Source organism: Dermochelys coriacea, chromosome 21 (genome assembly GCF_009764565.3).
Source record: "Dermochelys coriacea isolate rDerCor1 chromosome 21, rDerCor1.pri.v4, whole genome shotgun sequence".
Taxonomy (NCBI): domain Eukaryota; kingdom Metazoa; phylum Chordata; order Testudines; family Dermochelyidae; genus Dermochelys; species Dermochelys coriacea.
The window spans coordinates 17016204-17033873 of NC_050088.1; the positions used below are offsets into that span (position 1 = coordinate 17016204).

The 17670-nt window shown below is 48.1% G+C and overlaps 1 protein-coding gene across 1 annotated transcript in view; it reads right to left on the bottom strand.

Annotated features, from left to right (window-relative positions):
- Positions 1-9012, bottom strand: part of SORT1 (sortilin 1) — a 36704-nt gene extending 27692 nt beyond the window's left edge. Inside the window, exon 1 of the mRNA XM_038379507.2 lies at positions 8793-9012. Coding sequence (XP_038235435.1) covers positions 8793-8981 — 189 coding nt within the window. The 5' untranslated portion in view covers positions 8982-9012. The remainder of the gene's footprint in view (positions 1-8792) is intronic.
- Between the last annotated feature and the right edge of the window lie 8658 nt (positions 9013-17670).

The window sequence follows — 17670 nt, forward strand, 5'->3', positions numbered from 1 at the left end:
TCAGCCTACAGGTCCATCAGTAACCAAGCTTCATGGTAGCATATCCCCCGCTGCTCAGTTTCTGTTAATAAAGGACTATTTTAATGGCATGACAGCTCCTCTTCATGCAGAAATGGAAGAGATGGGCTTAGCATTTAATTACAAGTACATTGCAATGAGTTCTTACAGCTAGAAGGGGCTCTGTGGAGAGCAGTCCTCCCACCTCCTATGAGATGACGTTTGGCCCACGGCAGGAGTGCAGGTGCTGAACTAGGAACTCTAGGAGTGGCATCTGCAGCAGCACAAAAGTGGCAACAGAGTTTGCTGTCTAAACGTAGGAGGACTCTCTGCATGAGAAAGGCTGGCACACCCAGCGATATCACCATGCTAGAAGGTTAGGGGGCGGATTCAGGGCTTGCTTGACTAGAAGCAGGATAGACGCACTCCTCTCAAGCAGTCAAAACTTGGTTACACACACAACTCCTTAGCACAGGTGCTGGCAACTCAAAGGCATTTCACTTCAACACTGACCATCCCTCAGGGAGGCAGAAGGAAAGCTACTTTGCACTTTAGAAGTGATCACAGAGTGTTTAACAGCTAAGCCTCAATACCATAGTGTACAGGTAAGGAGCATGAAGAGATCTCTTCCCAGGGCACTGAAATGCAACCACCTCTGGGATGGAACATGGCAGCTGTTTGTTATTATTTGCATTACAGTAACACCTGGAGAACCCAACCAACATCAGCATCTCATTTTGCTAAGCACCACACAAACAGCCGGTCATGCAGCGCTTGCACAACAGCCCAAGAGGAATGGCTGAGGTCAAGGCGTAAAAGATGGTGCAATCCAACTGCTATTGGGGAAGGCTTTAGGGAGCTAGGACAGCAGTTCTCAAACCAGGGTCCACGGACCTCTGGGGGTCTGCGAGTCATGTCCGGGGCCACCAGCCCCACTGATCAACTCTTTCCCCTCCCTCCCAGCACCTCCTGCATGCCGCTGGACAGCTGTTCCGCAGTGTGCAGGAGGGAACAGGAGGAGCAGGGACAGGGGAGGCCAGAGGCAGGGAAGAGGAGGGGCAGGGGTGGAGCCTGGTGTGAGCAGGGGTTGAGCACCTCTGGGGAAAAACAGAAGCTGACTTTGGGGTCCATGAAAATTTTTAAATCAAAACGGGGGTCCTCAGGTTGCTAAAGTTTGTGAACCGCTGAGCTAGGAGCTAGCACATCAATTGGAAACTGACCAGGACACACAGGCTTTGTTGTGCTTTTTTAAAAAAGCAGAAGTGTCCATTTGATCAGCTCTTCTATTATCAACACAACTTAGAGAAGGAGATTACAGTGACAGGAGCCTTAGAAGGCAACAGCAGCATGCTCTGGCTAAGTATGCAACGGTGTTGGTGTGATCTAACTGAAGGGGAACGCCTTCCAAGGTGCATGTGTAGAAGCTCGAAGAGAAGTCTCTGGCAAAACTAGTAGGAAAAATGCCCTTGTGTTTAATATTTCAGGTCTTATTAAAGATGATTTGACCCTGTTACATTCTTAAGAGCATAGCTAAAAATAAAGGCCCAGATGTGCTATGCATCTTCACAACACACAACGTCAAACACGACATCTAATGAAATAGGGACATTTTCCAAAGCCAAGAGAATGCACATCACGTCCAATTGTCATAGGAAAGGTTAGCCAGTTGTGTCCGACAGCTCCCCTGCTGGACGAGGAGGCTGGGCCTAGGGGAAAAGCCCCCAGTGAAAACACAGCTATCCTCAGGAACAACCAAGGGAGCAGTCCAGGAAAGCTATGCTGCTCCAGTATTAGAGTGCCCCTTCGGACCACAGCACCACTTCCTGTGACCCTACCACATCTGTGTGCGGGCTGGAGAAGGGGACTGGGAATAAAGACTCCTGGGTCCTATTTCCAGCTCTCCCCAGTCTCTAGAATGGATCTCAAAAAGGAGAGTTAGTCACTGAAGCTTTACTGACATTCAAGCTGCTTTGAGATCCTTCAGTGACCAGCACTATAGAAATGCCAAGTATCCATATTAAGAAAACATTAACCCAGTTTTCACTCCTTCCCATCCATCCCCCACCCCATCCCACCCACAGCCAACCTTTAGTGGTTTCTTTCCCAAGAGACAAGCTGAGACAATGGCAAGCACACAGCAAGGGCCCCAGCTGCTCCCACAGGAACAGCTGGCGTAGAGCAGCCATGGGCACTCATCCCGTCCGAGGAGGGGGACTGTACAGCCAAAGCATCCTCTTCAGTGGCATCCCTTGCCTCAGCTCACAGCTGACGGGGGAACTCGGGGCTAGTCTACACTGGCAAGGCTAAAGCACTGCTGCTCTCTCCCAGCGCTCTAAAAAAACAAAACAAAAAAAAAGCCACCCACTTGACAGTGGCCCAGTGCGGGAAGCCGCGCCCCTCAACACTGGCACCTTCCAGCACTGAAACTTGCTGCGCTTGGGGCGGGGGGGGGGGGGAGTGGTGGTGGTGGAAATGGTGGTTCACACCCAGAGCGAAAAAGTTGCAGCGCTGTAAAGTGCCTGCGCAGACAAGCCCGCACATGGCTCACACTGTCCTAGATTCCAAGGTGGACTGGACCTTTGGGATCAGCGAGGCTGACCCCCTAGAGAGCATCTATCTAGCACTAAGCACCTGGGAAGAGAAGTTAAAGGAGCTAGGCAGGGACGAGATCTGTCAAGTTCTATCCCGTCTGTGCCTGGACAGTGCTCACTTCCTCCTGTGAACAATCAGCTGTGCAAAGACTTTAAATCCTCATTTATGGTAGGAGTGAAAAACCCTGCTAGGCATCTGAGGCCTTTGCAATATGCCTGAGCATAAGCAGACAGTGCGGACTAGTGCAGGAGGCACCAGACAGGACAGAAGGCAACAAATCAAATCACAATGTGGAGAGCTAGGCTGGGTTCAGGTTCAGCATGTACTGGTGCCATTAAATCCTGGAGCAGCAGCTGAACGGGCAGGACCTTGACCCCTTCCCTGGGAAGGGCAGAGGAAAAAAAGTCACCCCTGTGGTGAACCAAACCGTGAGAAGTATGGATCACTTGTGTCACTGTGGCCTTTTATTAAGAGCCTTTGGCACATCAGGCCCCCTCCATCAGTGCCGCAGGAAGGTAGATATGGCAGAGAGCACAGGGGTCTCAAGTCTCCAACGACTGAGCTAAGATTTGCTTTTTGGAAGGGAAGAGCCCCCTCTTCTGTCCTTCCTAACCCTGTATTTTATCCTGACAGGGATCGTGCTTTGAAATGCAGCTGTCAGCACACTGGGATTCTGAGACACTGAGATTAGCATCCGTTCCCAGCTCCTGCAGTCTGGCATCACCATTACTCAGCACTCTGCCAAGGTTTAAGGGTTTTTTGAAAGCTGCACAGCCACGTTCTGACATACACCCCAGCATGTCCACACCGCATGTGCTAACAGGAGACTGTGCAATACATCTACAGCGAGAGGAAGCTTTCCACCCAGTCACCTGGGAGACATGTTGTTCCCCTACACATAAACAAGCCACCCAGCTCCTGAAATGCAAAATACAGGACGAGGTCAGAAGAGTATATCCAGTACAGTGATACAGGGGATAGTAATGCCCGAGTCCTGCCAACAGCCAGGCTGACCTACTGGATCAGTCTAAATCTAGAAGACCCTGCCCATCTAACCACAGCCCACATCTACCCCACAGGCTTGGATTGTGCTGTAGCTGGATAAGAAACATCCTTGATGAAAATCCAGATGCTATAGGAGCCATTTTTCTGATACGATATCTAAGGTACTTAGATGGCTGCACTGCCATTATCTGGGCACTTCCAATCTTCCTCAGTTATTATTATCCCCATTGCACAGACGAGGAACTGAGCAAAATGAGGCTAAGTGACTTGCCCCAGCTCACACAGGGAGTCTGTGACAGAGCTGGGAATTGGACCCAGGTCTCTCAAGTCCTAGGCCAGAGCCCTAACCACTGGACCATTCTTCCTCTCTGGAAAGATCTAAATGCAAGGACCTGACTACCTATGGTCATTAGAGACCTCAAGTACTTTTTCCTCAAGAATAGAAGCTTTGACCTCAGTGTTTTCATCCAATCCCAACACCCACTACATTGTTAGATACAAGGTTCTCTATTGCTTTCCCAAACCATGGAGCAGTGTGGCTGTTTGGCAACTGCTGGGCTCCACCCCAGAAGCAGCCAATGCAATTCCTACAAAGCACACTGGAAGTCTTCAGAATGGGAGCACTATATCCCTGCTGGGTATTCATTACCACCGGATTAAATTACATTTGGGAGGTAGATAAAGAGAAGACGGAATGCTAGGAATTTTATTTTAAGCCTTTCCTTATCCAGGTGCCCTGTCCCTTGCCATTGGGAAGGCTAGTCCCCGCTGACAGCAGCATCGAGAGACCCGGCACTCAGCAAAGCCATCTCTCCCGTTTAATTACACAGCAAGCGTAGCTGGTTGCATCTGCAGCCCTTGATCATTCAAAACAACATCCCCCCCGGAAACCAGAGGAGTTCAGAACTTGACCTTCCCAGCCTTGCAAACACAGCATTGTGTCTTCCCAAACCTAGAGGCAGTGGGGCAGAAACCACCACCCAGCTCCACTGAGCCAACGATGGCTCAGTGGAACTGGATGGTGGTTTCTGCACGGATCGAGCTCGGACAAGAGTGCAAAAGGCTGACAAGTACAGCAGGGACCAAGCAGGACAGCAGAAAGTTCTCCCATTTTCCCACCGTCAGAGCCGCATTCACATCGCAAAGCTGCTGCCCTATGTCCTACGCTGCTGGTCAACACTGTTTCTAAACTGGAAATTCAGGCTCTGCTGGGAAATGCTTGGACGATTGCTGCTCTGAACACAGAATAAATGAAATGTCCTCAAGCATGAGCAGGGCTGGAGCAGGGCCCATGTCAGCTGCCAGCAAGTCTCTTTTCTTCACATCGAACTGGGACCTCACCCTGCTTAGAGGGAAAGAATCATTTCATTTCAGAGAAAAGCTGTTTGCCAGGCTTCCAGCGAGCAACCCAAAATGCCACTGAGTAGGTAAGAGATCGCACACAGAAAGCTTCCCAAATCCCGGACAAACGGCTCCGAGGCCTTCCCCTTCGGTTTAACATTCCGCAGCTGTTTAACACTTTCTATTTTCAAATTGCTCGCCAAGCATCAACGATTTTTCCATATCCCTCCCTAATGGTAGGGGTAGCCTCCGATTTTACAGTTGAGAAACTGAGGGGCAGACCCAGTGTTGCTCCAGGGACAGCGATGGCACAAAGCAACTGGCCATCTCACTTCTTGTCCCCACAGCCACATGGTTTCTGACAAAACTACTGCGATGCATCAGTATGGGGCACAGCTCCCTTGTATGATGTCCGGGCCACAGCTTTCAGGGAAGCTCAAGCATCATTCCCTTACTGTTGTATTTAGACATGGCCGTGTTGTAAGGCTAAAGCATTGCCAGCAGTGGGTTTTTCTGCAATACTTTCAGGTGGCTTACACAAGGCGTAAAACCAGTGTAGTGCCCGAGCTAGGATGGAAATCCCAGAGCTGCTGTCTCGCAGTCCCATGTGCAGGCCCCTAGGCCACGCTGCCTCTGACATATAAGGTAAGAAAACACTTCACTCCCGAAGAGGTCTGCCCATATGGCACGTTTAACCAGAAGAAACGCCTGCAGAGGGCGGAGGAGCTGCTATTATTCCGCAAGCCGGCTGGCAGCTGCTATGCATTAACTTGGCAGCTAAGGCAGGAGAGCACACAGGCTGATGCTAGCCTTGCCTCACCCCACCCTGGATTTGCAGGTGTACTCCTGAGCTAGGAAGTTTTCAAACCCTTCAGGAGGCAGCCACACATGGGCACACGTTTCAGCATCTGATCAGAGAAGGAAACCCCAGCAATCAACAGAATTAAACCCACTGGTCCTCTCCTCACCCATGCTGCTGTTTGGAAGCTTTGGACCTGACATCCCAGTACAGCGAGAATCCCAGGAAGAAGTGTTGCTGTAAGACAGAGCTGTTTACCAGCCAGCAATCTGCAGAGGGTTTGGGAAGTTACTTTAACCGGCCTGCGCAAGGAGGGGATGGAAGGAGTGTCTCGTGACATCTGACTTGGCCAACTAGGGAGCAGCATTTCAGTTGTACAGAAAGCTCCAGCCAGGCCTCCCTGGACTGAACATTGACAGACCCTCTTCCCCCCCCCCCCCCCCAGGGAACAGACTATATTCCCCACAGACACACACAGTCATAGCTGAGTTGTAGGGCCTCTCAAGCATAAAGCAGAAGACTCTGGGAGGAGAGGACCCTCAAGGCCCGGGGGAGAGCAAGCTAAACAAAAAGAGAGAGGCTGACAATTATGTAAGAAGATACCAGATTTCACTCCCACTTCAGGAGTCCAGAGGCCCATAATAAAAGTGTAAGAGTTATGGCTCGCTCTCTAGTCTCCAACAGGCACAATCCATTCTATCGCAGATGGCTAGGACAAAACACTGCCAGTCCTAGCAAACAAATGCTCATATTCTTCTCTGGGCTGAGACACCATGTTATTTAACAATGCTGATTTCTGACACAGCCTGTTTCTTTTAGACACGAAGTGCTTTTTACATGTCCACAGAAGCTATGCACTGAAGGGGGAGAGGATGGGATTGTGGGTCAGACAAAGAAACAGGAATCAGCTCTGTTCCCAGCTCTGTCACATGCTGGCTTTGGACAAGACACTTGCCCTCTCTAAGCCTCAGTTTCTCAACCATAAAATGGGACAAAACTGCCTGTGTTACAGGGAGGTTGGGTTGCTAAACTCAGTGTTAGTAAAGGGCTTTGCCAACTCTGGAAGCCCGAGAAGACTTAAGTCTCACCACAGGCTCCAAAAAGAATAAGATGACAGCAGATACACTGCAGAATACCATTATACCATAGAGCACATCCACCACAAAGGCAGGATACAGCACCCACAAATGATGTAATATTACATTGGGATTAAATATCCCCAACATGTCAGGAAGAGTAAGCAAATAAATCCCAACTTTTGATCCTACATCAGGTTCAGAAGAGGCTGATAGAAATGGGCTTAAAACCCAAGGCAAGTCAGTTTACTACTGACTGGTGAGCGATAGGACTTCGCCACTAGTTGCTACAGAATCCAAGGCTTTGGTCCTTATGGCTGTGAAGAAAACCTTCCAAATGTGAAGTCCATGCAAATCGATGCAGTGCCCGAGTCTGCAGACAGTGCCTCTACTTCTGCTCATAGCTTTGCCAAACAGCAGCATGAAATTAACAAGAGCACTGAGAATACTGCAGTCAGTAAGCAAAACTGACCAGGATCATCACTTCTGGCCTTAGAATCTAGGTCTTTTTCTCCCAGCACCTGCTAATTTGGAAAGCTAAAAGCAGAGGCAAACACTGGAGCTGCTCCTAGGGGAAAGAAGGGCTCAAAGAGGAGGCTGGAGAAAGAAGGGGAATAGTAGGGGGACTCTCTGCCCAGCTTGCAGGAGCCCAGAGGCTCTGTGGGATGAGTAGAGGAAACCTCTGCCTTTCCAAGCAGCCTGGAAGCTCACCTATTTGAGGCAGGTAAGGTGTGGGGGGAGGGGGGGAAGATAAGCCTGCCAGACACAGTTCTGCCTCTCAGGGGATCCCCAAAAGGTAATACATCTCAGGTACAGAATTAAACCACAAAGAAAAACACAAAGAGTGAAACAAACATCTGCTAAAGCCATGAAGGGAATATGGAGAGACAGGAGGGGTACAGAAAGAACCAAATAATAGGATTTTCTACAGCAGATTATTAATGCACCAGCAGCACTGAATTGCCCTGCTATAGTTAAGGGCCTGTTACAGTTTTGATTCTATGCCCCTATGCCCATGGTCAGTGGAGCACAGGTTCCTGCAGTACACATACAGGTGCAATCTTTGGAGAAATTGCACTGTACCAAGTCAGTGAACTGTGGCTCTCCGATGACTGGGGCGAAAGAGGAATGACAGATGCCTCTAAAAAAACAACACCTGCTGCTGCAGAGTTCCAAGGATGCACCAAGGTGCAACAAGACTCAGTGCCTCAGACGCTTAATCTCACGGGAGCAGCAGCACGGGCCCCTATGCCGCTCACTCAGCATCAGAAGAGTGCCCTGTTTTCAATCTCACTTTGAAAGTCAGGGAGAAGTTACAATGCTGTTCAGGTGAAGACACATCAAGGTGTTTAACACAACATTCAAGGGTTCTCTGTCTTCCATCTATGGCCCTGCTATAGCGCACAGACTAGCCCGATTCTGGCCTTCTCTGACACATGCAGGTAAACCAAGTGCTCAGACATTAAAGATTCCTCTCTAACTCCAGGCAAAATGGGGTCCACTATCCCCATTCAATAGAGGGGAAACAGAGGCACCAACGTAGGAAGTGACTTACCAAAGGTCACATTGACATTTGCCATATTACACACTCAGGTGGCAGGAACCTGCTCTACACAAACTTAACCCCTCAGCTCCTGGCTGTGCAGACAAAGCCCAGTCCCCAAGCAACTCCCCCCTAACCCCCCATCGCGATTGTATGCTGAGATGTCTTGAAAGCACTAGAGGAATCAGTGCTAGAAAACAAGGTGGGAGGGCCAGCTTTAGCACTCCCGGGGGCCCCGACAAGAGCTCCCCCACCTTCCTCCTCTTGCAGTGAATTGCTGCCCTTGGGGCTCTGCTAAGAGGCACAGACCGAGGCAGCCTGGGAGTCCCCAAGACCAGACAGGCACGGCTGGCAGAGCAGCAGCCCCTACTCCGGGCAGGGCAAGATCATCAGCGGCGGGGGGGAGGCGCTCTGGCGGCCCGGGGTCCCGGCCCCTCACCTGGTAGGTGTTGTTGCCCAGGACGGGCTCGAACCCGCGGAGCTCCCCACAGCCCGGCTCCGCTGCTCGCCGCCTCCGCAGGAGCCTGGCGCGGGCCCCCTCCAGCCGGCCGCGTCCGGGCAGCGGCGGCGGCAGCAGCAGCAGCAGCAGCAGGAGGGTCCCCCACAGCGCAGCCTCCCGCAGCCTCATCGCCACTCACCAGCCCGACCCCTGCCAGCGCCCGGACCCCGGCTTCGCCGCGCCCCGCCTACAGCCACCCCATTGGGCAGCACGCACCCATCTGCCACGTCTCATTGGTTAAAGGAAACGGCAGTCTCCGCTCCAGGAAACAAGCCCCGCCCTCCCTGATGGCTCGTTCCCCGTTCGTGTGGCCGCGAGAGCCTCACACTTCTGATTGGCTTCATGAGCTGTCCGTCTCTACCCTAGCAAGCACTCCCACCGTCCCCCTAGCAACGTCACGTGGGCCAAGCCTGAGCAGACCTTTACCTTCTGAGTAGGTTCCCTCCTTGTCAATCATAGGGCCCAAGCACCACCTTCTACCACAGAACGCCTCGCTCATTGGCTAGACACACGGTTAATCTTATTTCCCCCAAGCCTAATCTACCCCGCGACCGTTCTCTGATTGGCTAGTGGATGCACAGAGCAGGTTTTTTTTAATTGGTTGAATTTTGACAGACACTATTTTGCAACTTAGAGACTAACCAATTTATTAGAGCATAAGCTTTCGTGAGCTACCGCTCACTTCCACTGCATGCATCCGATGAAGTGAGCGGTAGCTCACGAAAGCTTATGCTCTAATAAATTGGTTAGTCTCTAAGGTGCCACAAGTCCTCCTTTTCTTTTTGCAAATACAGACTAACACGGCTGCTACTCTGAAACCTATTTTGCAACCTGGAAATGTCTGCAAGTCCCGCCCCCCCCGAGCATTTAAAGGCGCAGCACACCGAGGAAGCCTAGTCCCTCCGCACTCCCACCAGCTACACCGGGCGCTGTGTGAGGGGCAGGACTGTACCACCCCGCAGCCCCTACTGGACCCAGGAGTCCTGAGTTACAGCCCCCCCACCCAGAGGTGGGCACAGCGGCTTTTTTTGCTCCATGTTGGTTCTATATTAATAATGGACTTGGATGGAGCCTGCCAGCACAGCTGGCTGTATCACCACTCCCCTGACAGTGTTTTTCTTACAACTCCAGCTTCTGGAGTCAGGTGAATGTGCAAGTCTCAGTGAAATAGTTTTAAAAGTTTCTAATGATCCTGGCTGTGGACAAAGTTGAAATGCAGCTGTAGCTTAAACATCAGAAGGTCATTTGCTGGCCCTCTGAGCAGTGCAAGCCATGGTAAATTAGGCAGGAACAAGAGTAACCTCAATTCCAACCCACAGTGACACCATGGCATGAGTGGAAAGCAGCTTCTAATTACAGGTGAGGATTTAGCAGGATTAAACAGATGGCTGCTTGCAAAGGTTAGAAGACATTATAAATCACCTATAATCCCAAATTCACCCTCTACAAGACAAGACATTGCAGGGATCTTGGGGACTGGAGAATTAGACTGAAAGTACGAGAAGGGGGAGCTTAGTAGTGGATGAGAACACAGACTGATCCAGGCCTAGGCAAGTAGCATGATGGAAACAGGAAACCAAACACTGGAAGCGAAAGGGTCAGTACAACAAGAAGATGGAGGGGGACACGGGAGCACAAATGATTTGACATGCGAGATTAGTAAACCAGTAAGTTTGAATTAGATGGAGAGTCAATGAAGGGATGCAATATAGCACTACATAGAAGGAATGTAAAAAGATCCTAGCTACTAATTAAAAGTATGGAAAAGATGTTCAGCGTCTCTGCCTCCTCCAGCAGTGAATGGACATGCACGTTTAACTGGTTTCTCTTCAATGCCTTTTATGCCCTCTTCTAGCTTAAACATCTTGAAATGTTTTTCATTCTGGGCTATAATTATGCCCTTACAAATCCACATTTAAAATGTTATGTAAGATAGTTATACCATGTCCACACACATACACGGTCTGAGAATCCTAGAAAGGAAACCAAACCTCAGGTCCTGCAGTGCAATGCTGCTGTTTGAAGAGTGTCACTCCACCCCCAAACAAAAATGTTAAGTGCTTTTTGAGGGTAAAGAGCAGCTTTGTAACAAATTAAGCTCCAACTCCATGGCAGGGGTCATGGGGAAAGTAAGATGAGACAGAACCCACCACTGGAATCATCAAAGAGATAAAAGCTCCCCCTTCAGCCCAAGGCAGGTATGGAGTTCACAGCTGTTCAGATTAAGGGAAGGTGCAAAGGAGAAAGTTCCTAACCCAACTGTATAACACTCACCATCTTGAAAGCTTTACAGTGACTAAGCCTCATAACTATGCAGAAGTGAGATAGCTTATCTCACTTTGGCAGATATGTAGAAGTCAGGTTAAGTAACTTTGCTTTGCCCAAAGCCACAGATTAAGTCACCAGGCAAACAGATTAAAAATCAGCAGTTTCTGGATCTTCATTTTGTTCTCATTCCATACTCCCTAGCAAATGAGAGGAGGGGCTGCAGCCAAGAAAAGAGCTTAATTTTATATCGGTGTCATCCCCTCCACAGACACTATTTTTCCATGCATTCATTTGGATTTCATGTTTGAAAAAATATAAGGACAAATATCTGACATTTCTACAACTGCCTGAGAGGCACTACATATCACCCAAGTAGTGCCATGGAAAGGCAGCAAAAAGAGCCCAGATGAAACTCATTTGCAAGAGAGCAAAATCTATTATTCCAAGATGCCCTACTTGTATTTGACTTGGCTGACTTGCAACAACTTCAAGTATTTAGTTTTTCTCCCTAGAGCTAAGGGATCAGAGATCAGAACACAAAGCCTTGATTTAGTTAGAATACCATGGCAGGATCACATGATAGTTGGTACCAGTAAACAGGTGATTAGGATAGGATATAAAGGACATTTCTTTGTTTTGAGTCCCACCCAGGGAAGATGCATTTGTTGTATTTTGTTTCCTAGAAAAGTCAAGTCAAAGGAACAGCACCATCTCCTGTAACAGCAGGATTCTTCTAGTCACATACCACGACTAATTGTACGGCAGTTGAGAACCAGAGAAGAATGGTACTATAAAGGCAATGTGCTGTTGTACATCATATTAACCCAAGCCATGGAAACACAAGCATTGATCTCCAGATATCTGAATCCTACTTTTCTTTTCAAGTTTCAGTGGCACTGACCTTTGAGATTATAGATCTGCAGACAAGGCCCGTGAGGAATATGCATGGAGGCAGAGTGGGATTGGGAGTCAGAAGACCTATATTCTATTCCTGGCTCTGCCGCTGGCTGTGACCTGGGGCAAGTCACTTCACTTCTGTACCTCAGTTTCCCCATCTCTAAAATGGAGCTGAGACTTACTAAAATCTACAGATGAAAAGTATGAGTCAGGGATTATAATACTCAGGTCAATGAAGCACATATCTTGCGATGGCATACAAGGGCAATCTGTGTGGTAAAAGTAGTCATTGGCCAATCAGTATGATTATGGTAGATGAGGCTTTTTAGCTCAGCTCAGCAGCTCATCTAGGAGAAAGACAACTCTGAATACAAATCCTGCACCCATGTCAGCTGCCATGCTTGTGGCATTTACAGCGGCTTGGGTGAGAGCATGGGAAAGGCTCTGTGCAAGCCTCTCTCACTTAAACCCCCATTCATAGTGCTGGTTGTTCAGCCAAACTCATTTAACTCACTCAATGTAATCAACTTACCCAAATGCTGTGGTGACGGGGACAGGCAGAGGATGCTGCTGGCAGTCCTTAGTCACGAGACTGCACACAGGCGGCCTTACGGTGACGGTCGTTCTCCACTGAGTAGGGCAGATATGGAGCTCATCCTCCTGAGGTGACAGAGCAGGCCTTTTTGGAGACTCCCGTGTGGGAGCCAGTTCTGACATGGGGAATAGGGTGCTAGGCCATCATGGCATTGGAAGGTCAAACTCCAGCAGCCAACTATTTGTCTCCAAGTATGCCAAGCTCAATCTCACCATTACCAACACAGTCTTCCAACAGGCCAAGACAAAATAGATGCATCCCAGATCAAAATAGGCACATGATGGATTATGTAATTGTACAGTTTAAAGACATTAAAGATGTGCAACATCACTCATGGTCTGAGAAGAGCCGAATGCTGGTCAGACCATCGGCTTGCGAGAAGCATGTCGCTACACTTCTCAGAGTCCCCTAGAAGACACCATAAACCACCAAAGAAGATCAATGAGCTGCCATGAAAGACCCCAGTAAACAAGCAAAGTTGGAACAGACACTGGAGACTGCATTAGCTGAAGTACCAGAGAACTCCACAGACACTGAGGCAACCAGGCAGAAGCTCATATATGTCACATCCAAGGTACTTGGCTTTGTAAGGCAGAAACTCCAAGACGGGTTCAATGACTGTGACTGTGAAATAGACTGGCTAGTGGAGACTATGCACATCACACACAAGTCCTACATTTTGGATAAGAAATCAGCAAGGAAGGCCTGGTAGCGTCAGGCCAAACACTGCAAACCTGATGATGAACCACTGGTGGGAGCAGAAAACTCTAGAACTTCAGAAAGTTGCTGACAAGCATGACACGAAGACCTTGAGCGCTATGTGGGGCACAAAAACCAGTGGTACAGTCGCTGTCCTTTCAGCCAATGGTAACCGGTTGCTCACACACAAAGACAATATTCTCTCTCACTGGGCAAAGTACATTGATCATCTCCTGAACCATGTCTGACAATGCCACTGACTCACTCCAGCCGTGTCCTGGCCTGGAGGAGCTGCCCATGTACCTTTCTTTATATGAAGTTAAAGTCACCACACCCTGACAGTGTCCACCTGAAGTGTACAAATGTGGAGCTGCCCACCTATCAGGAAACCCACCAGCCTTTTCAAGGTTCTATAGGAATAGGGTACGGTGCCACAGGAGTATAATGATGCTTTCATAGTCCATCTCTACAAGAAGAAGGGAAGCACATCCAGCTGTGACAACTATCGCAGAATCTCATTGCTGTCTGATCCTTGTTTGGGTTGTCCTCAACAGGCTTGTCCTTCACCTACTGGATTCAGTCACTGTGTGGCTTTGGTGCTGGCTGTGGCACCACAAACATGACTTTTTCAGCCTGACAAACACAAGAGAAGGCTCGTGAACAGAACAAGGACCTGTATATAGTGTTTGCTGACCTAACCAAGGCCTTCAACACTGTGAATTGCAAGGGCTTATGGCAATGCCTTCTTAAATGTGGCTGCCCAGAGAAGGTGATTGCTGACATCTGCCCATTTCACAGTGGCATGATGGACAGGGTGATGGAGTGTGGTGACTCAGACGCCTTCCCCGTCACCAGTGGCACCAAACAAGGGTGCATAATGGCTCCCATTCTCTCTGCCATTGTCTTTTCAGCCATGTTCTTGTTCACGTTCCAGGACTTTGATGGAGGGAGAAGAACACATCCAGTTCTGATTGGATGGGGGTGGGTCTATTAAATCTACAGCGACTCAGGGCCTGCATCAAGGTAAACAAACAGCTATTAGAACAGCTCCTGTTTGCTGACAACTGTGCCCTCATTGCAAACACGCCCAAGGACATTCAGCTTACCGTGAACTGCTTTACCTATGCCTCAAAATGCTTTGGTTTTACAATCAGCCTTTACCTGCCAACACCAGATCAGCAGCAGTATGAGCACAATGATCCCATGGTCACAATTAACAATACACCCCTCAATTCGGTCAGGAAATTCTGTTACCTAGGTAGCATGCTTTCCAGCAATGCCATGTTGGATGATGAGACTGGCATTTGGCAGGCTCACCCACAGGCTCCTCCAGAGGAAGCACGGAGTCTGCTTCAGAACCAAGATAATCTACCGTGCTGTTGTACGCACCCCACTATTCCATGGCTGCGACACATGGACATTGTACTGATGCCACATCAAACAAGTGGAGAGCATCCACCTTCGCTGCCTAAAATCCATCTGCAACATCAAGGGGTACAAAAGGAGCCCCAACATTTAAGTCTTTGAGAGGTGTCAAATCTCTGGCATCGAAAGCATGCTCATCCAGCACGCTCCCCCAGCTTGCTGGGTCAAGCACTTGGTCTGCATGGAGGTTTCCTGAATATCAAAAGCAGTTCTCTACAGCCAACAGAGCACAGGAACCCACTCTAAAGGTCGACCTATCCTTAGATATAAAGGCACAATGAAGGCCAAATCTCAAAGCATGCTAGACACTGAAAAGTGGGAACTTGTTGCACTGGACAGACCTATATGGAGAGGTCAGTGCCATTAGGCTGTGTGTCTACTTTTGAGGAGTGGCATGAGAGATCTCTGCAGGAGAAGAGAGCATGTCATAAGGCCAATGCCTCAAACTCTCCCCTCAACAACCGCTACACTCGCAAAACATGCAACTGTATTTGCAAATCCAGGATCAAACTCGCTTCCCATGTGTGAAGTCATAAAACCAAATAAACCCAGAGCTTAAGTCAACGCCAACTGAACACTTGTCCATTGAAGCAATGAGAGAATCCAAATACAATAGCGTGCGGAAGCCTCCATGAAGAGTGAATATAGGTACAAAGCAATAAAAATGATTAGGGTTATGGAATAGCTTCCATACAAGGAGAAGTTAAACAGACTGGGACTGTTCAGGTTAGAAAGGTGACAACTAAGGAGGAATATGATAGGGATCTATAAAAATCACGACTGGTGTGAAGAAATTGCCCTGTTCCACTCACTCCCTCTGAAGCATCTGGTACTGTGCACTGTCAGAAGACAAAAAGAAAAGCAGTACTTGTGGCACCTTAAGAGACTAACATTTATTAGAGCATAAGCTTTCGTGAGCTACAGCTCACTTCATCGGATGCATCCGATGAAGTGAGCTGTAGCTCACGAAAGCTTATGCTCTAATAAATTTGTTAGTCTCTAAGGTGCCACAAATACTGCTTTTCTTTTTGCGAATACAGACTAATACGGCTGCTACTCTGAAACCTGTCAGAAGACAGGATACTTGGCTAGATGGCCTATTGGTCTGACTAGTATGGTTGTTTTTTTAAGGTCCGCAGACAATTGGCTGGTAAAGTCCAGCCTCCCACTCTTGCTACTAGAAAGAGATGATGCTGGGATTCCTATAAGGATGCTTTCTGGACATTGCTTGGGGGTCCACCTTATGTGTCTGTTCATGTTAGATTTGAAACTTTCGTGCTCCCAGCAGTTGGAAGGATGAGTTTTCCCTCTGCCTAGCCTTCTGGAACGTGAGAGAGGGCTCTGCTACTCTAACCTTACCCAGCCTCCATTATGAGATCTTCCTCCTGGCTTAAAAAGCCCCCTTGCCCCCCTTTGCTGCTGCTCAGACCATTCCCAAGCAACAGCAAAAGGAAACTGACCCAATTTTCTTGGTGTTTGGACTTCCACAAGTTAAGGAATAGCAACAGTGAAACTGATCAGTCTTGTCAATTTCATGCTGTGGCTTGAAAAAGCAAAAAGCAACCATGAAATTAATGCTGGAGACAGAAACAGCTTCTACTTCAGAGTCACAGTGGAAAGGTTTTTCAAAGGCATAAGAATACAAGTTTTCTGTTTCAGTAAATTTTGCAGAAATTGATGTCTTAAGTATTCCCATTTGCCAGAGCAAGTTTCCTTCTCTGCACTACTCAGAGTCTCTCAATGCCTGTATTAAAAAAATGCTACCTCAGTTGCTTATTTCACAAAAAACAAGAAGTTTTAATTTCTTCATTATGAAACTGTTTAATTTTTAAAATAGGAAAGACAAGGTGAAACTACAGGTAGATCCACCCTCAACCATATTCAAAGGTTTAAAGAGCCACCCACTCAACAGAACTGTAGTCACAGGCCTCTACTGGGAGGAACCACCACGTAGCTAATCTCCTACATTCTCAAATAGCATTGGTAAAATAAGACCTTGATTTCACAAGGACAAACTTTTTTGGTTTGATGATTAAGCAGAGCTTCCTTTTACTTTTAAAAATCCAATACACATTGATATTAATCCCCAGTACCCAGATTGTGCTGTAGAAGTTACAGCTCCTTTTGTTAGAGAAACTAATTCTGTGCTTTACTCAACTGGGAACAAAAGTGAGACAAGTACAGGGATAAGATTTACACTAGATAAGCAAAAAGGACACTGATCTAAATGACAGTCACCAGAAATAAATGAAACTAGGCAGATTGTTAACAGGACAATACTGCATCCATAAATCTCAAAGCAATTTCACATCTGGAAAATGAAGTCACTCTGAAAATTTACTATGAAAATAAAGTCACAGGACTTTGGTATGTTAAAATTAACTTCCAGTTAAGGGTATAAGTATCCTACCATGCTCTTTGGTCCTACTTTTACGGCTCCTCTTAAGAAAGAATGTCAAATCTAGTTATTGATTTCACAACCTTCAACAGAAGTCAAAACTACAGACAAGCCTTGGACATATGAAGGAGAATGGGTGTGATGAATCTGGATGAGCAGGGGCCTAGTTACTGGATACACAAAGGGGGATCCATCTCAGATAAGTGACATTGGATCAGATGTTTGACTACAGATAGTATGTCATTACAGCATTCTCCACAAGAGGGAGCTTTGTCATTGGAGTTGCCAGAAAGGATCTTCCCCCCCCCCGAGTCGGTGCTGGAGGTTGTGCCATGTATGGCAACACCAGTCAATGCTGTCCAGAGAAGCAGTGTGCATAGCAGGGCAGGGAGAGCAGCTTTATTAGGGATGCCCAATTGCAGAACATATATTAGGTGCAGGGCTTACTGTATTACCTTGCAGCAGTTTACCAGCAGAGGTCATTCTATGCTCTGCAGCTCCCCCCACCCCAGAACTCCATTACAAGAGAATCAAGA